This window comes from Rhipicephalus sanguineus, chromosome 11, assembly GCF_013339695.2.
Source record: "Rhipicephalus sanguineus isolate Rsan-2018 chromosome 11, BIME_Rsan_1.4, whole genome shotgun sequence".
Lineage (NCBI taxonomy): Eukaryota > Metazoa > Arthropoda > Arachnida > Ixodida > Ixodidae > Rhipicephalus > Rhipicephalus sanguineus.
Window position 1 is genome coordinate 69,484,720 of NC_051186.1, and position 25,352 is coordinate 69,510,071.

Consider the following 25,352-nt stretch of genomic DNA (forward strand, 5'->3'; position numbering starts at 1 on the left):
CAAAAGCGTAGCCTTCGAGATTTGTGACCAAAACTGCAGCGGCGAAGAACGTTCGTGTCCCTAGAATTCACCACTGGAATTCACCAACAAAAGGACAGAACAGTACAAGAGCGTTTGATAATTGTCGATTTCATGGAACGTGTTTACAGTCGGTTTGTTGACTCTCGTATGTCGTCGGCTGGGAATAAATCGCGTTGCATTGCGCATCCTTGAAGTGTAAATAACCACCGTCACAACTTACGGTGACTAACGTCAGGATAGTGCAACAAAAATCAAGTGCTAATTCTGCGGTTAATGTAGCGCCGATACTAGTTCTTAATCACACGCTAAATCCTGCGCTAATGTCGTTCGTGTAGGCCCTGGTGTAGTTCTAATGGCATCTTCATGAAATCGCCCCGGTGAGATTTCATGAAGATGCCATAAATCCCGCGCTAATGTCGCTCTTGTGTAGGTCTTAGTGTGGTTCTAAATCTTGCGCTTATAATGCAGCTCCACCACCGTGAAACCTGCGGAAGTGCGTAGCACGCAATCGCCCGCTTGCCGAGGCGGTGGCGCCCTCTCTTGCGCAGCGCGGGTATCAGCCACGTTTCAGAAGCGTTTTCCGCGATTTTATTTGCGATTGATTATTTCTGTAGTTTTATATTATTTTAGACCAATTAGTTTATTCTGCACCGATTTTGAGCTGTTAGTCTTGTTTTAGGCCTGTACTGATAGCATGACCATGCTAGTGGTCCTGGATGCGATGCACGCATGACATAAAATGCCGCGAGGGGGCGCTAGTGAAGTGTTCTTGTTGGAGCCAGTGTTTCTGCTACAGAACATAGCATGAATAACGGAAACACGTGTATGCGGCCAACTCTTTCTTTGCATATACAAAAGCGGCATTTCACAATGGTTGCATCGAGCAAACAGAATTGAATATTTGTGTCGTCTTTGGCACAAACATTCCAGAAAAAGATATATGTACTGTTTCTACAATGCAGTCATTACATGCATGATATATACTTCACACGCAACACACAAAGACTCACGTTGCTCAAGGAGGAGACGGACAACATAAGTACAGTATCGGTTTGGTCACAGTAGTTGGTAAAAAAAAACAGGCTTTACCCACGCTGTGGACGCGAAAATGCAATGTCGGGAAAGTGCTCGTTTTGCACCATTCCATTTCAGTCGTGGGACATATCAATCCCTTTAACTGCAATAGAGCATCAACAATTGCCAAGAAATCCGCATGGAACAGTCGGGCAATCCAATTAATGAAACATGGTTTGTATGTGAAATGCCTGCAAATTGAGTGTTTTATTCTTTATTGAGAAAAGTGAAGTCACGGAACCATCACACATCATGATCAACGTGTTACACATCAGAACTTAATCGATCCAGATTGTCTACTAGACAATACAGGAGAAATTTGCAAGAGCAACCCATCAACTGACATGGAAAATGAGTAATGCACACGTGTAGTGAAAGTACTAGGGAAATATTACAGTAAAACATGTTCTAATAAGGCCATACCATACATGGCTGCACACAACCACACCGGGCGGTGACACAAAGAATAACACACAAACAAAAAAATCTCGGATTGCAACTATGAGTAAGTAACTTAAATATGTGAAAAGTTTTTACGGAATGAACTTTGCACTTGTAAGCTCATTTAAAACTGAAATGACATAATTATGCAGTCTTATAGGATATACTGCCATCTTTAGGTACAATGCAAAATCAAATGAAATGCAAATGATTTCGCTATGCAACAGGATGAAACAATTACCTGGCAGTGAAGATGCTGTACGCAAGCATATATGACTGCTAGCACCCACGTTTTCTTTTTATAAGAGAGAGGTGAAGTTTCTTGAGCACACAAATATCAACGCTTTACCCTATCCACCTGCATTCCAGATGGAAGGCATTAATGGTGCGATCTTGTACGCGTTCCTAATAAGCATGGAGGCGTGTAATTACATCCAGCTGCACGCGATTGGTCAATGCAGGGCCCAGACGTCCGTCGCTGTTCACATTGGCCATTCACGTGTGGCTGGATATAACACCATGCCTCCGTGCTTATTTGGAATGCGTACAAGATCGCACCATAAATCTCCCCAGCATCACTATGATAATTTCAAGACCACGCCTACGTCCTGTTTGTTAACGTAACCTTGTTGTACTACTATGTAATGGGGCAATTAAAACCTCTGAATAAAGAATCCAACATATAGTGTTAAAAAAGTTGACCCTATGATATCAAGCCCTTAGTGACTCACCCACTTTTCACATTTCATTGCAATAATTATGAACTGGAGAGTGCATGTACGGTTGGCATCAGGAGTGCAGAGACTATAGGTCTGACAAAAATTTCAACACTTCCGCAATTTGTGACTGTATTTGGTCCATGTTGTTAGCGTGTTTTAGAACTGGCCGACAATCTACAATTCAAGACTGCCAGCCGGAGTCAATTCAGGACTGCCAGCCGAAGCAGCGAGAATATTGAGCTTCTCGTGGTTCCTAAACTTTTGAAGCTGACTGTACACGCACTGTGGTATTGTGTGGTACTCGAGTTTTTTTTTTTTCTAGGCAATGTATTGCTTATGCATTGTATCGTATTACAACCTTTCTGTTCACTCATTTGAAACAGCATTCAAACGGCGAAGCTATTCGTAAGAGGTAAATTGGTGGCACAGAGAAACGAATAGCCATGCGCATATTTCAGATTGGGAGAAACATGCACTTTGACCATGAGAGGGTGAGCCATAAGCAGGCAGGCCATCGACAAACACCTGCAGCTGTAGATTAAGTGAAGAATGGTCTGACCTTTATTACAACAGCCAACCTTGACAGAATCTTGCAGAGACCACTTACACTACAACAAAGATAGTCATGTAATATATCGGTCGTAAGTACAGAGGAAACAATCAAGGCACTTTTTCCCATAGCGTTTCCATGCTGTGGTCATATCTAAGAAGGAAGGGAGAAAAGGATGAAAGAAACAGGAGTATGTACTTCAAATTTTTCAAAGGTAACGTAACATCAAGAACACTGCTTCCCTGTACAGTAGTGAAGTGTAAAAAGAAGGCACGTGCACACGCAGTGTATAGTGTGGCCTACACAGTAACTACCACTGATTTTTTAACCGGCTCTAGTGACATTTTGCTGCTTTTCAGCTGGAGCCATGTTAAGTGCCAAGCAGCTTGCAGTCGCTCATTTTAGTGTCTGAACAACGTGGGTTTGTCTCCTTGCAAGCCCATGATGGCAGCTCGATCGACTTGTTGCACAAAATGACACTCATGATCGCAAACGCGTCGTCCTTGTCTAGCACGCTGCGCGTGTCGTCAGACGCGTTAAAGGTGACGAACTCCTCTGGCGTCAGCGTCAGGAAGCGAAGCTTGGGCAGGAACGGGGTTATGGCGGTCTTGACGTCGATGGGCTTGTCGTTCGTGGTGGCAATCTTCTGGCAGAACGCCTGCGCCCATCTGTGCACCGCGAGGACCACGTACATCTCTGGCACATTTGTCACCTGTGGTCGCAAAATTGAAAAATTGAAGTTGGGGCAAATTTGTTTACAGAGAACCATCATAGCATGGAATGCATTTCATTAACGTACATCAATTTAGTACATCATTATAAGAGTGGACAACGAACAGCCTATGGAATTACGCATGCAAATAAGGCATACTTTGTAGCAGAAGCTTTGGAGACAAACTTATACGCTTTTAATGTGCTAGTGTGATTTTGTATTTGTTTTATGCAGTATGTGATGGATTTTATGCCCTACTTTACATTACTAGCAGTTCTTTTCCTAATTTCAGCTCGGAAAATGCTTTCTTTATTTTCACAGAAAGAAAGCACTCCAGTGAAATCCCACTTTTGTTCCCATATAATGCATTGCATAAAAATAAATACTGCACGACATTTGTGTGCACTACAGTCAAGTCTTTCAAACAAACAGAACCGTGAGTGAGTTTTTAGGATTCGTCATTTACACCTTTACCAGTTGTGGTCAATTCATAATAGACATTGGTGTTGCGCTTTCTATTTGTCTTTCTTTTCCATTTTTTTTAAGCTACCTTTGAAATCAAGAGCCCACTGTTGCAGAGATATTGATAAAAATCATAGAAACAGTCTGTTAAGAAAATTCAGAGAAGATTAAGCTCAAAAATTGGCGCTAGGCTCGCTAGTTACAATAGTGGGAGCTCCTTGTATACACCATACATGCAAATATCGGTGGTAGAAGGTTGATATCTGCTTATGACTGACTTTCATTTGAAGCGTGGCTTTCTCGAGAAATTGAGGTACATGCTTCTCTGTTTGAACATTTCAAGTGCAATCGAGCCACGTGTACAGTACCGTCCACTCTTAGGGTGACCACGGCTCAACTTGGTCGTGCTCCATGGAGCGCCAGTGCACCCACAGGAAATACTTTGCGTCGTCTGCTACAGAGCTGGAACATGCCGCTCCCTAGTAGCCACCATAGCCATGGCGCCGCTCTTGCTTGGCTGCAGTACAGCAAGAGCAACGCGCATGTGCGCGCCTGCACCGCTTTGCTTCAATGCGCGGCCGCGCCGGATGCAATATATGGCACTCTGCGGAGCGCAGCCACGCTGAGCCACGTTCACCCTAAGAGTGGGCGGCACTGTACATTTCATACTTTAGCAGACACAGTCACCATTGTGTGAAGTGGGTTCTCCACTCATTCATTTGCAGTAAAGGCGTTTCGGCTAAAGTATGACCATGTAACAACTTGCCACCTTGTCCAGAATGAAGTGCACAGTCTCTTCCAAGCAGTCGGTGAAAGCGTCTGATGCCAAGACGGCCTCGGGGTGCTCTTCCAGAAGTCGTCCCACTGCACTGTCGACGTCCTCGCCACCAGTGATCAGGGTGTAGTCGACCACGTGACACACCTGTTCAGCCGTCACGTGGGTCCTGATGTACTCCGAGCAGGCGAGGGCCAGGTGTGGCACAAGATACTTGTCGGCTGCAGTTCTCGTGTACATGGCTTCCGCTGTGCTTTTAATCTTAGGCTTGCCCATGTACAGGTACCTGGAGAAATGAAAAGCAAAGATGCGTATATTGCTTGCAGGGATCCCTCTAAATGACAATGTAAAAGACGTGCTCACGATTATCTTGAAGAAACTTGAAGCAAATAAGAGCACATATGGTGTGCAAACAAATTTTGAAGGCCATCTAACGTCATGCCGAGGAGTCGCACACTCTGTCATGTGACACTTCAGGCGAAAGGTAATGGTAAGCTTTTGGTAGTTTCGATATATAAAAAAAGGATATTTTTGTGAGCTTTTAGAGATGCTTCTACTTGCATTTCAAATGTCAAATCTTGCACTAAAGCTCCCTTATATAACTCTGCAATTATCAGCTAGGCTGCTTATGTGGTGCAAAATTTTGCTGCAGCAGACTATTAAAGGGGTCATGAACCACTTTTCCAAGTAATGATCTAATGGCCACAGTATCGGAGTGTACTGCCTCCCGAATCGATTGCCGCAAAAATTTCTCGAATCCGTCAAGAATCAGCGGAGTTACGGGGGTTTGGCGCACGCTCCCAGCGCTTTCTCTCTTTTCTCGCGCCGACGAGCGCACTGGAAGCTAGACAGGGAGGGATGGCATGGGGGAAAGAAGTTACGCCAGCGCGCGTCATGAAACGCGATCGCTCTCCCGCTGTGATTCGCTCGCGCGAGTGCGGCGCCGGCAAGTGGCGGCATTCCGCGGCAAGAAGCGCATCTGATCACGGCCGGACTCGACTCTCCGGACTCGACTCTCTCTCGAGAGAGTCGAGTCCGGCCGTGATCTGATCCGAACGCCGCTCTCGATTTACGTCGGCTATCGGCCAATAAGCATGCTATGTCTTTGCGACGTACAGCGGACAGACGCCCCGCCCACCGACGAGAGTGAGAACCGGCCTCTGTTTGAAAAGAGGGTGCCTGGGGAAACGGCAACTTCGCGCTCCGCTTGTGGCCATTACGCGGCGCGCACGACTGTAATATTTAGGTCCATTCGTTTCACCTGCACTTCGTGAACCGGTTCACGGTGGTGCTGCACTCCGGCATTCGTTTCACGAGTTCAACATGGCGGCGTCGGCACCGCGGTATTCGTTTCAAAAAAGTGCAGCCGTCGTGCAAGACCAGTTCACGAATTCCCTGCACTTACTCGTGAGGTAGTGCCGAGTCCGTGCAGCACAAGATGGCTGTAACCGCAGCAGACGACGCAGCCGACTGCATTCGTGGCTATTTTAACGGCGCCCAAGGAATACTTCAGTGAATGTTTTCCGGTAGTTTGAAATGCCAGGCAGCGTAAGCGGCGGCCACTTTTACGAATCACAACCTGCACAATTCGCGAGACAGCCGACCGTAGCAGAGGGCTTGCACGACATCTGCACTCTCGTATTCGTTTCGGCATCTCGTTGCTGCTGCACTTTCTGAAACGTTCCCTTTAAGGCATAGACACAACAAGCACTGTCCATAAACTGCAAAGTTTATGTAAGAGCAGTATATAATTTAACTCGGATGACCTGTCATCATTAGCATAAATCATGGGGGGCTGAGGGTCCTGACCCCCATTGTGTTCAGGCTGGGGGGGACACTTCTTGCAAGTGTCTCCCCTTGAGATTTAAAGATTTAACTTTAGAACATCACATATTTGAATTACTTGACAGTTAAGTATAGCGCATACAACTTTTTTTAAAGGCTGATTGTATTTTACTGTTTACGTGTGTTGAATACCCCTCAGCTGTGTCAGACTATAAAAAATCGCAAAGGCCGCTCGACTGGTTAAAAGAAGACAGAATAGAACAATGCAACTGCTCAAGCTGAGACCCCATGCTCGTTTTTTAAATTTTATTTCAAAGCATGGTTTAATTTTTATGTAAATAAAAATACAATAACAAAATGGCCACCATGTTCTGATGTGTGTGTCCCCTTGTGATTTTTTCTGGATTTACGCCACTGCCTGTTGCGATTACCTTGATGCAAGAATGGCAGACTGGGCTTGTTGGTTTAACATATTTGAAGTTATAAGGCACGAATAAGACACAGATGAAGAATAGGAAAACACACACACGGAGTGCCTGTGTGTGTGTGTTCCTATTCTTCGTCCGTGTCTTATTCGCGCCTTATAACTTCAAATACCTTGATGCCGTGCAAGCACATGCATGGCTGAAGTGTATACAGTCCCCTCGTTATAATGAAATTGAAGGGGTGCCGTGATTTGCTTGTTATAACCAATATTTCGTTATAGCTACAGCGGATGCTAATACTACACACTGTACTTATCCAAAACAGATAGCGGGAGAAATAGCATCTCACTGCATGCTGGTCAACAACAAAATAACCGTATTCCGGAAAAAAAAAAAAAGTCATGCACCAACTTTACTGCAGTTCAAAATAGTATGTAACTCGTATTTCAAACAGACTTAGCTGCAAAGAAGTCCGTAATTGGACGTTGACGCACCTTCTCGATGCAAATCATGGCTCTCTCAACTGCGGCCGCTATGCATCGCCATCTTATCTGCCCTCGTGGGTAGAGTATTGAGCTTCTAAATAGTTTTCGCGTTGCGCACTGTCGTGACATTGGCTCAAAATTTTATTTCCTAGCATTTTTTCGTTATACCATGCAACAGGCAAATTGAAATCGTTATAACGAGGTTTTAAATATATTGGTATCTGGAGGAACTTTCAAGGGGAATTACGATTTGCTCGTTATATCCATTATTTCGATATAGCCTGTCTCGATTTAATGAGGTCTAGCTGTATTAACACTCTAAATGCTTATGATGAGCTGAGCTCGTCATGAGAAATTGCCACTTTTTCGCTTATGACGAGCTGTGCTCGTCATGGCTCTTCAGCAATGTTTCAAGAGGCTTTTGACGAGCCCAGCTCGTCAAAGGGTGTTTTTCTATTTAAAACACAGATGGCAGCACGGGTTCTGTAATTGGCACTTTTATTGAACGAAAGTTTGCACACTAAACGGCGTAATGCGCACCTTGCATCTCCCTCGCGTTATCAACGAACACGGCACAGTGCCGTGCTTTGAACACTCCACAGGGATGGTAGCCTCATCTAGTTTGATTGAACTATAGGGGAATAGTGCATTTCGTCCATGGGAAGTCAAATGGAACCCATACTTGCTGGAGTTGCAGAAATTTCTTTCGGAATGCCCATCATATGCCCCAGGCCCACAGCCGGGGGGTCTAGGCCCCCCCTCCCGAATTTCGGATGTAGGGGGGTGTTTTACCGAAAATAAAGAACGAAAATACGTGTGTTTCTCAAGGCTTTCAGCAAGTGGGCGCCCTCCGAAAATAATTCCTGGCTACGGGCCTCGGTGCTACATGACGGCGCGAAATATGATTAATAAAGCATTTTTATAACCTGTAAATTGTTTCCACAACTTTTTTTTAATTTTAAATATGTTACTGGAGCATTACACGTCATTAAAAAATTTGGCAATTTTCGAACAATTTTTTGTAATTTAATCGGCACTTAGGGGTGAACTCATATCCACATGAAGATTTCCATTTGATGGTACTTGTGTTTTGTCTAGACTTTTGTCTCCATTTCTTCAGCGCAGTGTTTTAGTTATTCTAAAATGAACCTGGTGATTGAACATCTTCTTTAGATTCACGAGCAATACTGCATCTTGATGTATGTCGGTATAGCCATGTGGTCGTCTAGAGTAGAGTATGTTTGCAGATGGATCATATCCAAGTGCATCCCATAAATTATAGTTTAGAGAACGACTATAGTTTGACACAGCTGCACCAAACTCACTTTAGAAGGCCATAAAAGCCATCCGGGTGAAGGTCGGTGATGACCACAGTGTTCTTTTCAGGAAGCTGACCATAGAACATGGCGGCGAACACTTCATTCCGCAGTGCCAACAGTTGCCGGTGGGCCTTGAACGTCTTCGAGACAGGAAACTTCTCCGGCTTTACGGAGAACTCCACGTCCGAGTACTGACCGCTTTCCAGGAACTTCTTGAAGTTGAACTGCGTTATGTACAGCAGGTGCCGACGTAGGTTGTATATACAGTTGAGGACACTCGCATTATTTCGATTAAATCAGGAAGTTAGCTGGTATAGTTTAAAGAAAATCCTGGGGTTCCTTCGAGTTTGAATCATCGTGAGCCTAGTGTACTTATTCTTCACAAAAAGGTATAGTTGATATTAAAAAAAATCATATAGCAGCGAAGTCAACGCACTTACAGCAAACATTGTCGTTGGTGCGGTCTCAGATCACTTGGAACAGAAACAACTGGGCCCAGTGAGCCTGCGGAGGTCGATTCATGTACAGTCAAGCCTCACTATTACGAGGCCATATTTGACACAAAAGTACATTCGTTGTAGCCGAAAAGTTGTTATATATGTACATTCGCAATGCTGTAATGACACGACTTTTCTTCGTGAACTTCAATATAAACAATTGCGTTATATCTGCATTCACTATATATTGAGGTTTTCACTAACAAGTGCTCAGAGGCCAAGGTATACGATGCCACTTATACAAGGGACGTAAAGCGCAGACGTGCTGAATCACCGTGATAGTGTAGTTCGTTGCATTTTTTTTTTAGTGATTGCAACTGGAAGAATAATTTTTATTTCTGACCTCGATTTATTCTTTCTTTTACAATGGTTGCTGAAAACTGACAAGCATTGAAGCAGTATAAAGAGATCTGTAATAGTGAGCAAATTACGGCGAAGCACAGTAATATGCATTTGTATGTAGTGTATAAGCGTCAGTTAAACAAGGGATGGCAAGGGCACACTTCACCCCCCCCCCCCGCCCCCCCCACGCCGCAATCCGCGGAAGCGTGGGGGCAGCAAGTGCCTGCCCCTACAGATCTCCAATATTACGCAGCTCGAACCACTGGCTGCGCAATATGTTTCGGACATGAATACAGCGCCGAAATTTGTACCACGTAAAAACACGACGATGCACAAGAAATCATCCACGCGCAAAAACATTTTCAAAATTAAATTCTTAAATTAAAAAAGAACTCCCACAGGGAAAAGATGGGGGGGGGGGGGGGTAGCGACCCATACGGCGTTGCTCGCTCCGACAAAAAAAGGGAAAACACCACCTGTGCGTTAAAGCATTTAAAGCCGCCAAATTCGATGCATGAATCTGCAGCGCGCGTGAATTCGCGGCGGTGTTCACAAGGATTTTTCACACAACAGTGATATACGACTACTACAGAGGAATTACATTATTCTTCTCCGCTGTAGAGGCTAATATATTTTTTTTTTCAACATCGCGGTTACAGAACCGTAAACTGAATAGTTTCGTTTTCTGAAATATTGCCTCATAATTTTTAAACGATCGAATCAACCGTCTGTCTAAATAAAAACAAATGCTAGAGGTAACTTGAGTGGTAGTGTCAACTTGAAAATAAGACAAAGCAACCAACATAGGCGTTAAAAAAAAAGTTTTTCAAATTTAATACGAAGCACATTTTATGGCAAGAGCCAACACGGACAAAAGGACAGGATAAATTGTCCTGTACGCGTTTATTATTCATTCGCTTTCGTGATCAGTTTTCGCGCTAAAATATTTTACACGGTGAATCAGTTCTATCGCCGCCGCCCCTTTTTTTTCGGGCGTGCTTCACTAATATAGCATTTGGTTTTGCCTGACACGTAAAGCCGTAGAAGTCACTAACATATCGCTTATTTAAATCAGACTGAGGGGAAGACACGGGATATCACGTGCAACATGAATGCTCTCCAGCGTTGAACACGTGAGCAAGCATCGTCGCCGCCAGTGTTCTTGACCGACGCCAATTTCACGGTACCAGCCACACGCACCGAAGCTCTCGCTCAGCGGCGCCAGACAGAATTGTATTATAACTTCACACACACACACACACACACACACACACACACACACACACACACACACACACACACACACACACACACACACACACACACACACACACACACACACACACACACACCACGCGCCGCTGCAGGTCTCTCAAGTGCAAGGCGAACCGCGTCGCTTCTACAACCCGTCCAGGCGCCAGCACCACATTCATTCGCCCGCGCTTCGGCCGCCGCGAAACTCAAGTGACCGTGTCGGGTAACATGAACCGCGGCAAACACAGATGGACGCTTGGATAGCATCGCGGCAACCCACGCAATCCGCAACACCTGCAGCCGCCAAGCAGCATGCGATTCACAGCTATAGAGCTAATAAATGAAGTTTCTTTAAGTCACAAAACAAATACAATTTACCAAAATAAAGGTGAATCGACCAGTAACATCGGATGGCTCAGCCCTTGCTTTTATCACTTTAGTAAAACTGTAAGGCTTTCAAATGCCTGTGCTGTCACTGATGTTCTTTAGATGTTCTTTTTTAAGTTCATGCACTCGTTTGTAATGTTAGTTCATTCCCGAGCGTACCGATGAAGTGTTTTACCTAATTCCTTTCTTTCCGCAGTTTCATTGTTTTGGGCCACCTGCTGAAAATTTAGCACAATGCGTTATTATGTGATGTAATTGCATTTACGTTAATTAATACCCCTGGTTGAGTACTGCAACCGGAGCTCGTTAAATGCGCGGTTTTTTAATCGTCCTTGGGTTAATTATTGAGCCATCGCCGTTCCCAGGAACCGAACCCACTACAGCAGGGCCTGTCAGAGAAAAAATACGACCTTTCGTAAGGTGGTCTTGCTGAATTAAGTGGCAGTTGATACCCGTTGTTACTTCGAGGGAAAAACAAGAACAAGATGGCGATCAGCATACCGTACCACACACACACACACACACACACACACACACACAAACGCGCGCTTCAGCAGAAACCATGAGTGCGCTGACCGGGAACATTTTAACTCGCCTAAATCACAGCCTCCAAAACAAAACATATGACGCGACACAAAGCAAGATCGGGCGAACCAGCTAGATGATATTTCTACGAAGTATTCCGGGAGCAGAGTTTAAATTTACAATTAATCCTGTCTCATTTTGCCATAGTTTCGTAATCGCCCGCCACAATTTAAGAACCTGGCGGCGCTAGAGCCAAAGGCGAAAGCCGAGTATGGAAAATGAACTCGTTACTTTTACCAAAAACACGACGCCCTTTCGAGCAAACAGTTCAACTCACCGACGTGTTCACCAGGCGTGCGAAATTGTGTACACTGCGCGGCACGAGTCTTTGCCGTACTCGATCAAGTAAGTACGCGTGTTTACGTATTCCACATGCGCTCGAACACCACACACGCAACACACGCAAACGTACGCCGTACCTGCCGTACCTTCTCACTCAACCTTCTTCCACGCTGTCAACCAACAGGCGCGCCGCATGCTTCGACACTTCGACCCTTCGACCTCTTCGGTGCTTATACAGGCGGTGGTGCCCTCGTTCGGCAAACTTTCGCAGCTGATCGGAACCTTAGTCACCTTAGTAAGCTGATTGGTCTGTGAGCTGAGAGACAGTCTGGTAGTGTGTGCGTCTGTACGTTTGTGCGTCAAGAGGGCTGAGAGCTGAGCCTGAGTTGCCAGAGCACTGAGACTGAGTCACCGAGTGTCTGGTTTTAACGGCGAGAAAGCGGCGCCGCTTAAAGTATCGTTTTTCGCACGCGGATATTCGTTTGGCGCGGGCTTCCATTGTCGGTTGGTACTGGCCCTTGGTTCCTCGACGTGCGTACGCGCGTGAGTACCATTGTTATGCCATTTCACACCACTTACGTTGTCCTGCTCAATCTGGTCGCAGCTCGCGCAAGATGTCAGCGATATCGGTTCTCGGTCGTTTTGCTTACCGCCAGAGGAGAACATCGCGCGAACGAGTTTCATTTGCACGTGCGCGTTGTATAGCTATTACCATCGGTTTAGTTCACGTTACACCTTACACGTTTGGTTAAGTTCACGTGTGTGTTTTCTAGTTTTAGTTAACGAGCTGCAGTTTGATTGATAACTCAATTGTTCTACTAACCGTCACGTTGGCTCTGTGACCATGGCTTCGCGCTCAGTCTTGAGCAACACGAGTCCCGGCTGTAGCGGTCACGTTGCGACAGGAACGGTGTAATAACGGCAGTTTTAGAATAGGGTACGCAAGTAGGGTAGGATTCGTTGCGTACGCACGCTAATTCCGCCATTAACGGGGGTCCGCAAGAGGACAGCGTACGACTCACGCGCAGTGGCGACAAACGCTTACGCAAAGCTTTGCGTACCCTATTCTAAAACTCCACCATGAAAACAACAACGCCATTTCGTGCCTTTGCTGTAGAATCAAAATTTTCAAAACTCACCCGGGCCTCACCGCTACGACGTCTCGTACAAAACCCGCGCTGTGAATTTTCAGGACTTTGAAATCGCACAGTGCTGAATTTCAGGACTTTGCGATTATTTATGCGACTGTCGTGTATATTAGCACAATTATTATTATGTGTAATAATGTTTAATCCTGCGACGTTTGTGTTTAAAATTAATCCCGTGATCCGCAGCGCCGTGCATTTGACGTACTTATAAAACTCGATAGTTGTATATAGATGTACTGTAACTTCCTGTCGGGCAAGTTGGTGTGCAGTTAATTGGTGCGTCATTTGTGCCATATTGAAATAATTTCATATTCGTCTGCGCATGCGCCCAGTGCATGTGGAACTAGCGCCAACTGCTCCAAAGTTTCGCATTTTTGCCTGCTTGCGCGGCAAGGGAAATGCTTCGGCACGAAATGTGTTCTTGAATTCACACCAGCAGCTTTTCCAGATTGTCGTGAAGCGTCACCACACTCCCACTGTGTAACTTTTTCTGCTTGTGTGTACATTTAAACCTCGATATAACGAACTTCAATAACGAAATCCTCGATATAACGAAGTACATCACTTTTCGCGTCTTCGTGACCATCAGGGCCGTAGCCAAGGGGGGGGGGGGATTGGGGGGTTCAACCTCCCCCCCCCCCTCGAAAATTTTCAATTTTGCTTGCGTATATATACACGCAAACATACAAACGCACGCACGAACATACATAAAGTATGGTTGAACCCCCCCCCCCCCCCCCCCCCAGCAAAAAATTTCTGGCTACGCCCCTGGTGTCCATGGAACACCACTTATCTTGAACTACAGTGCAACGAAGCGTGTTTATCCGTGATTTCAATATAACGACATTCCAGTGCTGTCGCAGAGGAAGACTGAGGCGATAAATTGAAACTTCTTCTGGAGCCAGGGATAATATGGTTGAGTTGTTGCCTTGCTTTTATGTGATTTTAGACCACAGCTCTTGTTTCTGAGGCGTGCGACGGTTACCGCGACGTTGCGCGTTCATCGACGCGAGTGGAAAGCTAGTGGTTAGGTTCGGTGAACATGAGAGTACTGCACTACTCCGGGCAACACCTGAGGTTTTGATGACAAGCAGCGGCGGCAGAGCAGGCATGATAGCTTCCTTCATTCCATATTACCGCAGTGCGTTTATATCTTTCAGACTCACGCATGACGTTCGGCCGCATTGAAGGGGCGCAGCATCAATAGTAATAAAAAAAATCACAGGGCCCTTTATGCATTCAGCTAAACCTCCTAATTAGAAGGCGAAAACCATCTTGTATTCCTTCTAAGTCAATGTATTGATCCTGCCCCCCTGCCCCTCGACTCCGAAAGCTTTCTGCAACTAACGTGGTTTCGCACTGCCTCCGGGATCGGAGGCAGATCACCTGGTTTTGCACAGCGTCCGTGTTCGGCGAACGTTTGACAAAACTACGATGCCATGTGATGGCGTCATCACGTGACGTCATAATGACGTCAAATATTGGCGACGTGACGTCATAATGACGTCATAGGGTGACGTCATCACGTGTTTTTGTTTTGCATTACTCGTGTTGCCCCGACGTCGTGGGACGCCGACTGCCAATTTTCGTGTTTGATGAGGCATCTAAGGCTTTCGCCTTAATAATTGTTGGGGTAAATTTTCGTCCCAGAACCAGGATATATGATTATGGAACCAGGATATGAAATTTAGACCGTCTGGCGTTCTTTAACGTGCACCTAAATCTAGGTACACGGGCCTCCAGCATTACGCCTCCATCGAAATGCAGCCTCCACGGCTGGGATTCGATCCCGCGACCTTCGATTCAGCAGTCGAGCACCATAACCACTATATAGACTACTGTGGCAGGCGGCGCAGCATCGAGCCACTGTTACCGGATCTCAGGATAGCGAAAATTAATTTTCTGCAAGGGCTGACTTCTGGCCTTGTTAGTACGACAATATATCTTAAGTGTTGAGCGCATATTTATCAAGACGGGACAAGACGAAGGCGACACACACAGACGCCTGTGTGTGTATCGCTTTCGTCTTGTCCCGTCTTGATAAATCTGCGCTCCACACTTAAGATAAAAAAATAATTTTCTGTTCACGTTACTGAAATTAGTTGACTTTTGTACTGCCGTACTGTTCAAACATTCGTCGAGCACTTCTCGTGAAAAAAAAAGCCTTTTTTTACTGTTTTTTTTTTGCTTGAAACGGTCGTATTTCAATTGAACGAAGTTTCAGTATGACGAAGCGAATTGCCGATTTTATCAATTTCATTAGATCGATGTTTGCATTATTTGGATGCTGGAGGCTGCCCTTTCACGGTGCAGGTTTGCTCCTACTTCGACTACATCGCCGACGGACAGCCGACGACAATGCCCGTGAGTGTTTACTTTTCCTACACTACGTGTCGCAAAAAGTTGGTGAATATTAAAAAAAAAAAAAAGACGCGTTACAAGTCACCGAGCTCGAGTTGCGTGCTCTTCTAGAAGGCTACCTTCAACTCGACCATCAAATCACACATCTGCAACTCGCATGCGGTAGCGGTCCGGCTCAGTTTCCGCATATGTCGCATGCAAGTCACACACACACACAAAAAAAGAAGAAAGTTGTGGCTTTTGCAGCATATCTCTGATGGTCGAGGTTCGCCGTGTGTCGTAGATAGAAAATTATCATCACCATGAACCGGCACGCGCTCATTCACCGTCCAAGCGTTCTGTACTGATGGTCAACAGAGACGCTGAGAAGTTCCCAGCAGTTCTAGTGTGACCCATCCTTGCGCGACTTAGTGCAAACTGCGCTAATTTTCTGATTGCATTTGTTGCTTTTCTCGAATGCATGTCTATACAGTGAAACGTCGATATAACAGGCACGGATATAACAAATTATCGGTTACAACGAAGTCAGGAACAGTCGTGTCACTAATGGTGTTGCAAATGTAGGTTCGTAGCGAACTTTCAGACTTCACGAAACTATACCTTCGTGTCAGGTGCGATTTTGTTGTAACGAGGTTTCGCTGTCCGTAAAAATTCTATTTACGACGATTTCCCGTCGCATCCAGCCATCTTCCTCGTCCTAGCGCACGCACACACGCGCACACACGCACGCACACACACAAGAAAAAAGTTACATGGTCCCTCATGCATCCGCCTAAGAGGATTGGAAGGCGAAAGCCATCTTCTTCTCATCGATAGTATGGATCCCAATCGAAAGCTTTTTGTACCTCACGTGGTTTTGCATTGCCTCCGTGATCGGTCCATCTTTGACCAAGCGACGATGTCATGGGATGACGGCATCACGTGACATCAAGTGATACGACGTCATAGAGTGACGTCACACATTATTTTTTGCATCACTCGTGTTGACGCCGCTTTTCGCGTTGTATGAGGAACCTAAGGCCTTAATAAAGCGTACGCCTTAACGAAGCGTACGAGATATGTGCTGATTACGCTTACAGCTCGGACGCCTCTAAAGGCTCGTTCACAGCTGCGACGAGCAGTGGCCCCACGACCAAGCGATTCGCAATTGCGACTGGTCGCAAATGGCTGCTTCGGTGGCAAAGTGATGCTTTGGCTCAGTCGCTCGCAGCTTGATTTTTGAGTCGCGCGACTGCAGTGCACGCGTAAACCTCTGAACCAATCAGATGCACAGGAACAGGACATCAGCTTATTTTAAGGGGCAATAGCAATGCGAGCATATTTGAATTCCGCGTGTCGACGGTTATAAGTCGCACGCAGGTGTGAACGTCAGTCGTGTATATAGAGTTGCTTTTTGGTCGCCAGTCACAAATGGCCGCGCGACCTGTGCTAGTTTAACAGTGCTGGCGTCGTCGCGTTGCAGCTGAACTTGAAGAAGTTCCTGGAAAGCGGCCGGTACGCCGACGTGGAGTTCCAGGTGAAATCCGAGAAGTTCAACGTCTCGAAGACCTTCAAGGCCCACAAACTGCTGCTGGCCTTGAGTAGCGAAGCCTTCGAAGGCATGTTCTACGGTGAACCTGGCGAACAAAAGGACACCGTGGTCGTCACGGACCTCCATCCAGATGGTTTCTACGGCCTTCTGAAGTGAGTGAGTTACGTTATATGGCAAGCCACATATAGCCGACAACGGTTGCAATACATGTGGACTTGTTGGTGAACCATTTGGACAGCTTTGATGTAGCGCGAAACGACACCGAGCTGTGTTGTGTCCTTATGTGCCTTCTCGTGTCCGTGGGTCGTTTCGCGCTACATGAAAGCTATTCAAGCCGTATAAAGTACACAGAGTTACTCTATAAGGCTAGCCATATACAGTAACTCTAGTAAGTGTTTTGCCTACCCATCCTTGGGGCTTGGGTAAGCAATTAAAATGTAAGCATTAAAGTAAGCATTAAAATGTTCCGTACGCGATTCAGCATGATTTCCGAAAAACTTTACGGTGTGTGTGAGGATTCCATGTAAATTCCTTAGTCTGACCGACCCATCCTAGCGCTAAGCCAAAAAAAAAAAAAAAAAGCCCGAAGAAAGAGCGGAGCTAGGTGGCCTTCCTTGTTTCTGCTTATTTTTTTTATTTCTTTCTCTTTCTCTCTGTTTCCTGCATCTGTGTTTTTGTACCTGTTGCTTTCTATGTCTTTTTTTTCTATTTCTCTATCTATTTCTTTCTCGTTATTTCTGTTTTTTCTCTTTCTTTCCTTTCTCTCTCTCTCTACTTCTTTCTCTCTTCTTTGTTCCTGTATTTTATTTCTATTTTTCTTTCTCTTTCTGTCTTACCTTGTTTCTCTCTGTCTCTTCTTCGTGGCTCTTCATTTCTATCTCTTTCTATGTACTTCTCTGGCTTTCTATATTTCTTATATCTCTTTCTCTCTCTCTCTCTCTCTTTGTTTCTCTTTCAGTCTTGCTCCGTGTTTTGTCTATCTCATTTCGTGCCCGTTTCTTTCTCTTTCTATGTCTTTCTATCTTTTTATGTCTTTATTCCCTTTATTTCTCTGTATTTTTCTCTTTCTCACTTTTCTCTCTCTCTTTCACGTGTTTCACGTGCTCCACTTCGCCTAGCTGATGTTGAATTCCAATGGCAGAATCGGAGCAGCTGATGGACTCCGCGAGCGAGCACTCGACTCTGGCGTAGAGCGACGCCTCCAAATCCACGATTGGAACACAATCAACGCCGCCGGAGCAAGCATGGGAGCAAGAAGGAAGCGGAAGTGCTTGAGTTGCCCAGAATACCTTGCGTGTAGTTATTCCATTCTGCTAATTCCGCTGTCGAATTTCCGCTCGTACGCGGCAGTTTCAGCGGAAGCAACGCCGCACGATTTGCCCAGACGCCCATGTTGTCCGCCATTACTGTCAAAACACGCGACAGCGGCAGCGCCCCGAAGCAAGCAAACGTGTTAAAGGAAGTACGTCAGCCGAGTTCTCCGCCGATTTTGGCGGAGCAACTTAATTTTCCTGCTCCACGGAGTGACTCCCGCTCTGAATCCACTCCGACTCTCCGATTGGAACGCTTGACTCCCGACCTCACTCCGCCATTGGAACACACTTGCTCCAAAAGGAGCAGGAAAGCTTGCTCCGACTCCGCCATTAGAAGTCAACATGAGTTTTCATTTAACGCTGGCACCTGCTGTGCTCGGTAGCGGGGCTTGTTCCTGCGGCGCATACCCACCTGTGCTTTTCTGCGGACACCAAAGCTTTTTACGGCCGGCTTAAGCAGCTCCGCTTTTAAGAAGTCGCTATTTCGCCTCAAGGGCGACGAAATGAACGCGATAGCAACAAATTGGAATGTAATACGATGTAAGGCTAGCAACTAACTCCTTTAGGATCCGACTCTACAAAAAGCTGGCGTAACGGAGTGCGGCCGCTCCAGGGACCGAAGCGGCTTTTGTGCTGTCGGTCGCTTCAACTTGAAGTTAGCTGCGTGAGCACAGCACGTACAAGGGTATGAGCCGTCTGCTGCTGTATGTCGAGATGGCGCGCGCGTCCGCGCCCTTTTGATCAAAGTTCGCAGTTGCTGCCTGACCAACGCCGCTCCCACACCGGCACCCCTTCATGCACTGAGCCTGCCGGCGCGTTTCGTCTCTGCTTGAGCAGCGCCCGTCTGCAAGCTTTTCGTTCGCACATAAAACATACAACAGGCGGGGTGATGTTATCGATTTAGGCTTTATATGGAACATGACGGCGACGGCCAAAATGAGCCTCGAATGTTCGTATAATTGCTATCGCAATAAAATTGGTTCCGACCCACAGTTTACAGCAGCACACCGGATTTTGTTAACCGTCATCTAGCTTCTTTCTCTCTCTCTCTTTTCACTAATGATTCGCCTCACGTTGCAAAAAGCGCGTTTGGATCTGCTCACAGGCGTGCGCAGGGCTTTCCGTTAAGGGGGGCGAAGTCTCGCCGCAACGCCCCCCCCCCCCTCCTCGAGCCGACTCCCCTGTTGGTAGAGTCCGATAGAAAACAAACTTTGCATGCCAAAAGTAAAACAAAGCGATGACCTTCTCACAACGGCCTGCCTTTGGTCCCCGGCTTTCCGGGGGTATAGTGGTGGAAAGTAAACAGTTCTTGGAATGCAACATCAGGGATCCTCGGCCACTATTATCGCCAAAGAACCTAAATGAACATAATCCTGCAGATTGAACAATGACGGCAAAGGTCAGACTGAGTGAAGGTCTGGTGCTTACGTGCCGCTCAGATAATTAAGCCGCGCCCCCTCTCCCACCCCCGGGCGCACGCGTATATGGATCTGCTGTAATTGTATTTTTTTGAGCCACAGCGCACGCCCTTGATTCGTTGTCTCCTTGCAGGTACGTGTACGCCCGAAAGCCATGTTTGATAAACTGCGTAGAAGCCTTGCACACGAAGGCCGCGGCCGAGAAGTATCAGCTGCTGGAGCTCGTTCAGGACTGCGAGGCCTACATTAGCCGTTCCCTCAAGCCCGAAGGAATGTGCAGCGTGCTCGACTGCGCGCTCGATTGCGGCTACGCTGTGCCGGACGCCAAGGTAGACGCGTGGCTCACGAGAAAAGCCGAAGCCGTGCTATCCTCGGAGGCATTCGTCAAGAGCTCTGTGAAGACGGTGGACCGTGTCCTGGACAAGGTGAAAGTCACGTACAAGGCGCAAAATGTCATGCCCCAGTTACTGTTTGCATGAAATTTGATGTAGCAGACGTAGCATTTGCCAAGCAGTAAGTTTGGAAGTCTCGGCTGTCGTAGGGAAATCCGGCGTTCTTTTACAGCGAATGTGTTGAAGGGGTCATGAATCACTTTTTCAAGTAACGATCTAATGACCTCAGTATCGGAGTTCACTGCCTCCCGAATCTATTGCCGCAATAAAAAAAATTTGAATCCGTCAAAAATGAGCGGAGTTACGGGGGTTTGGCGCACGCTCTCAGCGCTTTCTCTCTTTTCTCGTGCCGACTAGCGCACTGGAAGCTACACAGGGAGGGATGGCACGGGGAAAAGAAGTTACGTCAGCGCGCGTCATGAAGCGCGATCGCTCTCCCGCTGTGATTCGCATGCGCGAGTGCGGCTACCGTGTAAAGCTAGCAGACGGGAGTGCGGCGCTGCCCATTGGCAAGAAGCGCATCTGATCCGAACGCCGCTCTCGATTTATGTCGGCTATGGGCCAATGACGATGCTATGTCTTTTGCGACGCGGAGAAGCTGATACGTCAAGTGGCAGACGCCCCGCCCACCGACGAGAGTGAGAACCGGCCTCTGTTTGAAAAGAGGGCGCCTGAGAAAACATTAACTTCGCGCTCCGCTTGTAGCCTTTACGCGGCGCGCACGACTGCAATATTTGGCTGAGCAGCTCATAGCTGTGTCAGCTTTCCGCAGGATGTGTTTTTTCAACAAGCCCAAAGGGTCCTTCATGACCCCTTTAAGCTTTTCGTTTGTCCGCGTGGATCGTACAGAAAACTCGGGTGGGTATGCGCCACAAGAATTGGGCAAGACCGATCACAAGCATTTATGGGAACCACATGAATGCGTTGGTGGTGGGAAATGACGTGAGGGTGAGGAGGAGCGAAAGGAGGAGGGGAGAGGGTAAAACGTAGCACATGATGTATAGTATAAGTTGCGATATGTCCCAGGCTGGTAGGAGGCTATAGGCGTTTCCCGCTACTTGGGCTGCCTCTTCCGCATCGTCCGGAGACACCTTGCAACCAGGGAGAATCTCGCCTTTCGCTCGATGCAGTGTTAGTGCGAGACCTCTCCTCACTGTTGTCCCTTTGAAGTCGAAGACCCGCGCCGCTGAAAAGTCCCGTTTGTCGGCATCCAGGCCCCCTTCAGATAACGATGCCGCCCGCACCAGGAAGGTTCGGGCTACTCAACGGCATGCCGACACGCGAAGCCTCCTGCTAGTCGCTAACAATGCATGAGCAACTTCGTCTTCCGCGCCGCGTAATCCGTGACCCATGCATGGCTCTGTTATCTCCTTGAGGTCGTAAACGGCACGCGCCGTCGGGGAGGCTCTTTGTACGTACCCGGTCCCCTCCAGATATACGGCGGAACGGCCGCGCGTCCTTCAAACTAATGGTTCTTTTACCGCAAAGCAGCGAAAGGCGCGGAATCGGCTGCGACGAGTCCACCAAACAATCCGAGCACGTGTTCTGCGCACTGCCCGCCGGCTCACTCGAGCCAAGGTTCGGTTTGGTGAACTTAACTGTACAGTACAGCAAGGCGGTGGGAAAGGGAAGTGAGGGTGAGATGGGAGAGGGTAAAGCATAGCATAGCCACCTATAGTACAGCAAGGGGAAAGGAAAGTGAGGAGGAGGCAGCTCCGCTGTCTCCTGTCGTCGCAGGCGCAGCATTTTTTTCTGCAGTACTCTATCAGGAATTCGCCCTTTCGAAATGGTATTGACAGTCCTGTAACCGCTAGTGTGGTTCAGTTTGCCTATAGACTTGCCAATAATTTTAAACAAACGATGCGTAGAAATACGAAGAAACCTAAAGGGGTAGATGTAACGTCTACGATGATGCACAGTGCGCGACGATTGAAACGCAATACTCGGAGCGCGTGGCTGCTGGTGGTGAGGGTCGGAGTGTTCGTGACGCTTGGTGACTGCATCCGGTAAACAGCTGTTCAGTCTGTGGCTCTCGGTGGCGCCGGCTGAGCTCTGCTTGCCATGGCTTTAAAACACTGCGCTCACGTCACGTGCCGCCGAGCCACGCGAAGCGGCTGGAGCTGGCAAGCGTGCGATACGAAACATTGCAGCGTCAAGAACGCTCTCGTTCTCATCATTACGCCCACCGCCAGCTGCCACGCGCTCCGAGTATCGCGTTTCCCTCGCCCAGCACTGTACATAACATCGGAGCGAAGGCTCGTAATTTTGAGATGGGTACGCAGGATGGAAGACAAACACAACGTTTTGTGTTGCAAGGGTAGCAGTCCGCTTTTTTCATTTTCTTGTACTGCCCTCTGCTGTTTGGGGGGGTGGGGGGAGGGAGCGAGGGGAGCGGTGCTTTGCGGGGTGATCCGGGACAACCGGGCTGGCCAGAACAAAAGCCTCGGAGATCGAAAGGCGTGCAGTGACTCCACCACAGCGTTTCGCGACTTTCCCGCCAGGGGACGGGAGCATGCGCCGTGGCACCGTGAGTAGAGCTTTCTACCGTGAGAAAGGGTTGCCTTGCGACTGCTGCTTCCCGGTCTCATAAATGTGCGCCGTAGTTGCTCGACGAGCCTCCCTCCCTCGTGTGCACAGAGCACAAACAAGGGTGCTTACGAAGAGGGTTCAACGTGAATTGAGAACAACGCATGCAGCGAGCAATGGAAAGGAAAATGATGTGGAACCTTAAGGAACTAGAAGAGAGCAGAGTGGGTCAGGGAAGAAACGGGTGTGAAGGACATCTTTGTCGAAATAAAGGAGGAAGAAATGGGCTTGGGAGGTGCATGTAGCGTGAGGACTAGATAACCGCTTATCATTAAGAGTAACGGACTGGATTTCAAGCGAAGGCTAGCGCGCGTAGGGGGAGGCAGAAAGTTACGTGTGCAGATGAGATCAAGAAACTCGCGGGGATTACGGGGCCGCAGCAGGCACAGGATCGGGTTGACTGGCGAAACGTGGCAGCTAGAGGTCTTTGCCCTGTAGAGGGCGTGGTCAGGTTATTGATGACGATATCGTGTGCACTTGGCGAACGTTTGATCCCGTACACGTGATTCGCAGGTCGCTAACGTGCCGGAGTTGTTCGTCGTCCATGCGGTGCTGAAGTGGACGCACGCGCACTGCCAGAAGCTCGTCAAAGACGGAGGCAGCGAGGCCGCCGACCTAGCGAGCACTTTCTCCCAGTTCCGGCACAAGCTGAGATTCCTGGCTCTGACGCCGCCGGAGTTCTTGGAGTTCGTCACCTCCAAGGAGGCGCGCGGAGTGATCGAGACGGCCGACGCGTTCGCCATCTTGAGCAACCTGATCCAGGCCGGCTGCGTCGAGCTACCGCGCTGGGTGTGCGACGTGGCCGCGCACCGTGTTACGCACATGCCAGCCTCCAAATATGCCAGCAGCGACGACGGGTACTACGGTGGCGGCTTCACCGCTGAGCCGCAAAAACGATCTCGTTCGTTTCTGTAAGGCCATTCGACGAAGCAAGTGGGTCGATCGATGACATTTAAAAGCAAATAAATCAGTTTGTTTGGAGCAGGACGTTTTGTTTGTTTGGCCCGCCATGGTGGTCTAGTGGGTATGCTGCTCGACCGCTTACCCGAAGGTCGCGGGATCGAATCCCGGCCGCGGCGGCCACAAGGATTTTTGACAGCGAAGATGTTCTAGCTCGGCGTAAAGTTCGTGACCGTGCCCGAAAACTATCATGATCATGAACGGCAGGCCCGTAGCCAGGAATTTTTTTCGGAGGGAGGGGGGCACTTGCTGAAAACCTTGACTATTTGAGAAAAATACCTGTTTTTATTATTTATTTTTGGTAAAAACACCTACTTCACCAAAATATCGGGGGGGGGGGGGGCTCTAGCACCCCCCCCCTTCCCTGGCTACGGGCCTGATGAACGGGTAGGTGCCACAGACTTTGGGCAGATCCCACTACTCACCGCTACGGCGTGGTGACTCTAAGAACGAGTACAGAGAGAGAGAATGAAAGAGAAGCATACGGAGAGACGGAAAGAAAGATATAAGCAAGAGAAAAATTCCGAAAAAGAAAATTCGCTACGGAGGCGGCATTCGAAATTGCGTATCCTCGATCCGAAAGTGAGCGTCGTCCTAACCGTCAGGGCCTTTCCCTAGTATTCCTTCCTCCATGGTCCTAACCACTATCCGGGCATGTTAGCAGCATAGCATAGTGTAGCAAGGGGGTGGGAAAGGGAAATGAGCGTGATGAGGCGAGATGTGATGGTGAGGAGGAGGGAAGAGAGTAAAGCGTAACAGAAAGAATGAGAAAGAGAGAAATGCAGAAAAAAAAGAACATCAACGAAATAGAGAAAAAAAAAAGGATAGAAATTCGGCAGATCCCACGTACCGCGGGAGTCGATGCTATGCGAAGCGCGCGGCGGAATGGTGACTGTGGCGTAATTTTTTTTACTGGCGAAACGATACAAAATGACGCTAAAAATTTATATAAATGTTATACGCACACATATACGTTGAAGAGCCGCATATGTGTTATATAATCAGTAGTTTACGGCTGGGTAACGCTGCCAATGGCAACGTGGGTATTACCAACACCAGAAGCGGTAAGCTGTTATGAAGTGCTTATACTTGTCCCTTATAATGGAGAACGCACGCACGTTTCACAAACCTGTGTGAAATGTGCGAGAACAAGGTCTTCAACACTGGGATCAGTGCGCACGAGCAGCTGGTCATGACTTGTTATCGGATCTGGTAGTGATCGCGGCAACGAGGGGTCCATGTGTAGTGAAATATGGAGTATAGTACAGTTGTTGGAATTCGTGGATGACTCGTTCGTTTCGTCGACAAATTGTCTCTCGATAGAGCTAGCGACATGTCGGAACCTGAAGTCATCTTTTGCGTTGGTGAGGTATAGGCCGTCGAGGCTGGTAGGCCTGGTTAGTGCTACGTAGACCAACATCAGTGGATGGCGCTTGTCGTATTCGTAGACTGCCTCGGCGTATGTGGCCTACGTAGCCTAGTCTACAAAGCAGCTGGCAATCAGTCTGGCATCATGCTCAGTCAGCAT

General features: G+C 47.7%; 2 protein-coding genes across 2 annotated transcripts; one reads left to right on the plus strand and one right to left on the minus strand.

The window, feature by feature from the left end:
- Positions 1-2,819: 2,819 nt before the first annotated feature.
- LOC119375516 (BTB/POZ domain-containing protein 3) lies at positions 2,820-12,290 on the minus strand. The gene is made up of 5 exons (XM_037645707.2): positions 12,111-12,290; positions 9,209-9,272; positions 8,775-8,992; positions 4,749-5,040; positions 2,820-3,517 (listed from the first exon to the last, which is right to left on the minus strand). The coding sequence occupies exons 2-5, from the start codon at positions 9,215-9,217 to the stop codon at positions 3,176-3,178; spliced, it is 861 nt and encodes a 286-aa protein (XP_037501635.1). The 5' UTR covers positions 9,218-9,272; positions 12,111-12,290; the 3' UTR covers positions 2,820-3,175.
- Positions 12,291-12,308: 18 nt separating this feature from the next.
- On the plus strand, positions 12,309-23,779 carry LOC119375114 (BTB/POZ domain-containing protein 3-like). The gene is made up of 5 exons (XM_037645310.2): positions 12,309-12,410; positions 15,577-15,627; positions 17,087-17,307; positions 20,020-20,311; positions 23,378-23,779. Exons 1-5 carry the CDS (start codon positions 12,309-12,311, stop codon positions 23,777-23,779), a joined length of 1,068 nt encoding a protein of 355 aa, XP_037501238.1.
- Positions 23,780-25,352: the final 1,573 nt, after the last annotated feature.

What these genes read in the sequence shown, in the direction of transcription:
- LOC119375114 (XM_037645310.2), top strand. Translation starts at nt 12,309, where the DNA reads ATGCTTCGACACTTCGACCCTTCGACCTCTTCGGTGCTTATACAGGCG. An exon ending in GACAGCCGACGACAATGCCC is followed by an intron (nt 15,628 to 17,086) that starts GTGAGTGTTTAC and finishes GTCGCGTTGCAG; the next exon opens with CTGAACTTGAAGAAGTTCCT. An exon ending in GGTTTCTACGGCCTTCTGAA is followed by an intron (nt 17,308 to 20,019) that starts GTGAGTGAGTTA and finishes GTCTCCTTGCAG; the next exon opens with GTACGTGTACGCCCGAAAGC.
- LOC119375516 (XM_037645707.2), bottom strand. An exon ending in GGCTTTTATGGCCTTCTAAA is followed by an intron (nt 5,041 to 8,774) that starts GTGAGTTTGGTG and finishes TCATTTCTCCAG; the next exon opens with GTACCTGTACATGGGCAAGC. An exon ending in TGCACTTCATTCTGGACAAG is followed by an intron (nt 3,518 to 4,748) that starts GTGGCAAGTTGT and finishes TTGCGACCACAG; the next exon opens with GTGACAAATGTGCCAGAGAT.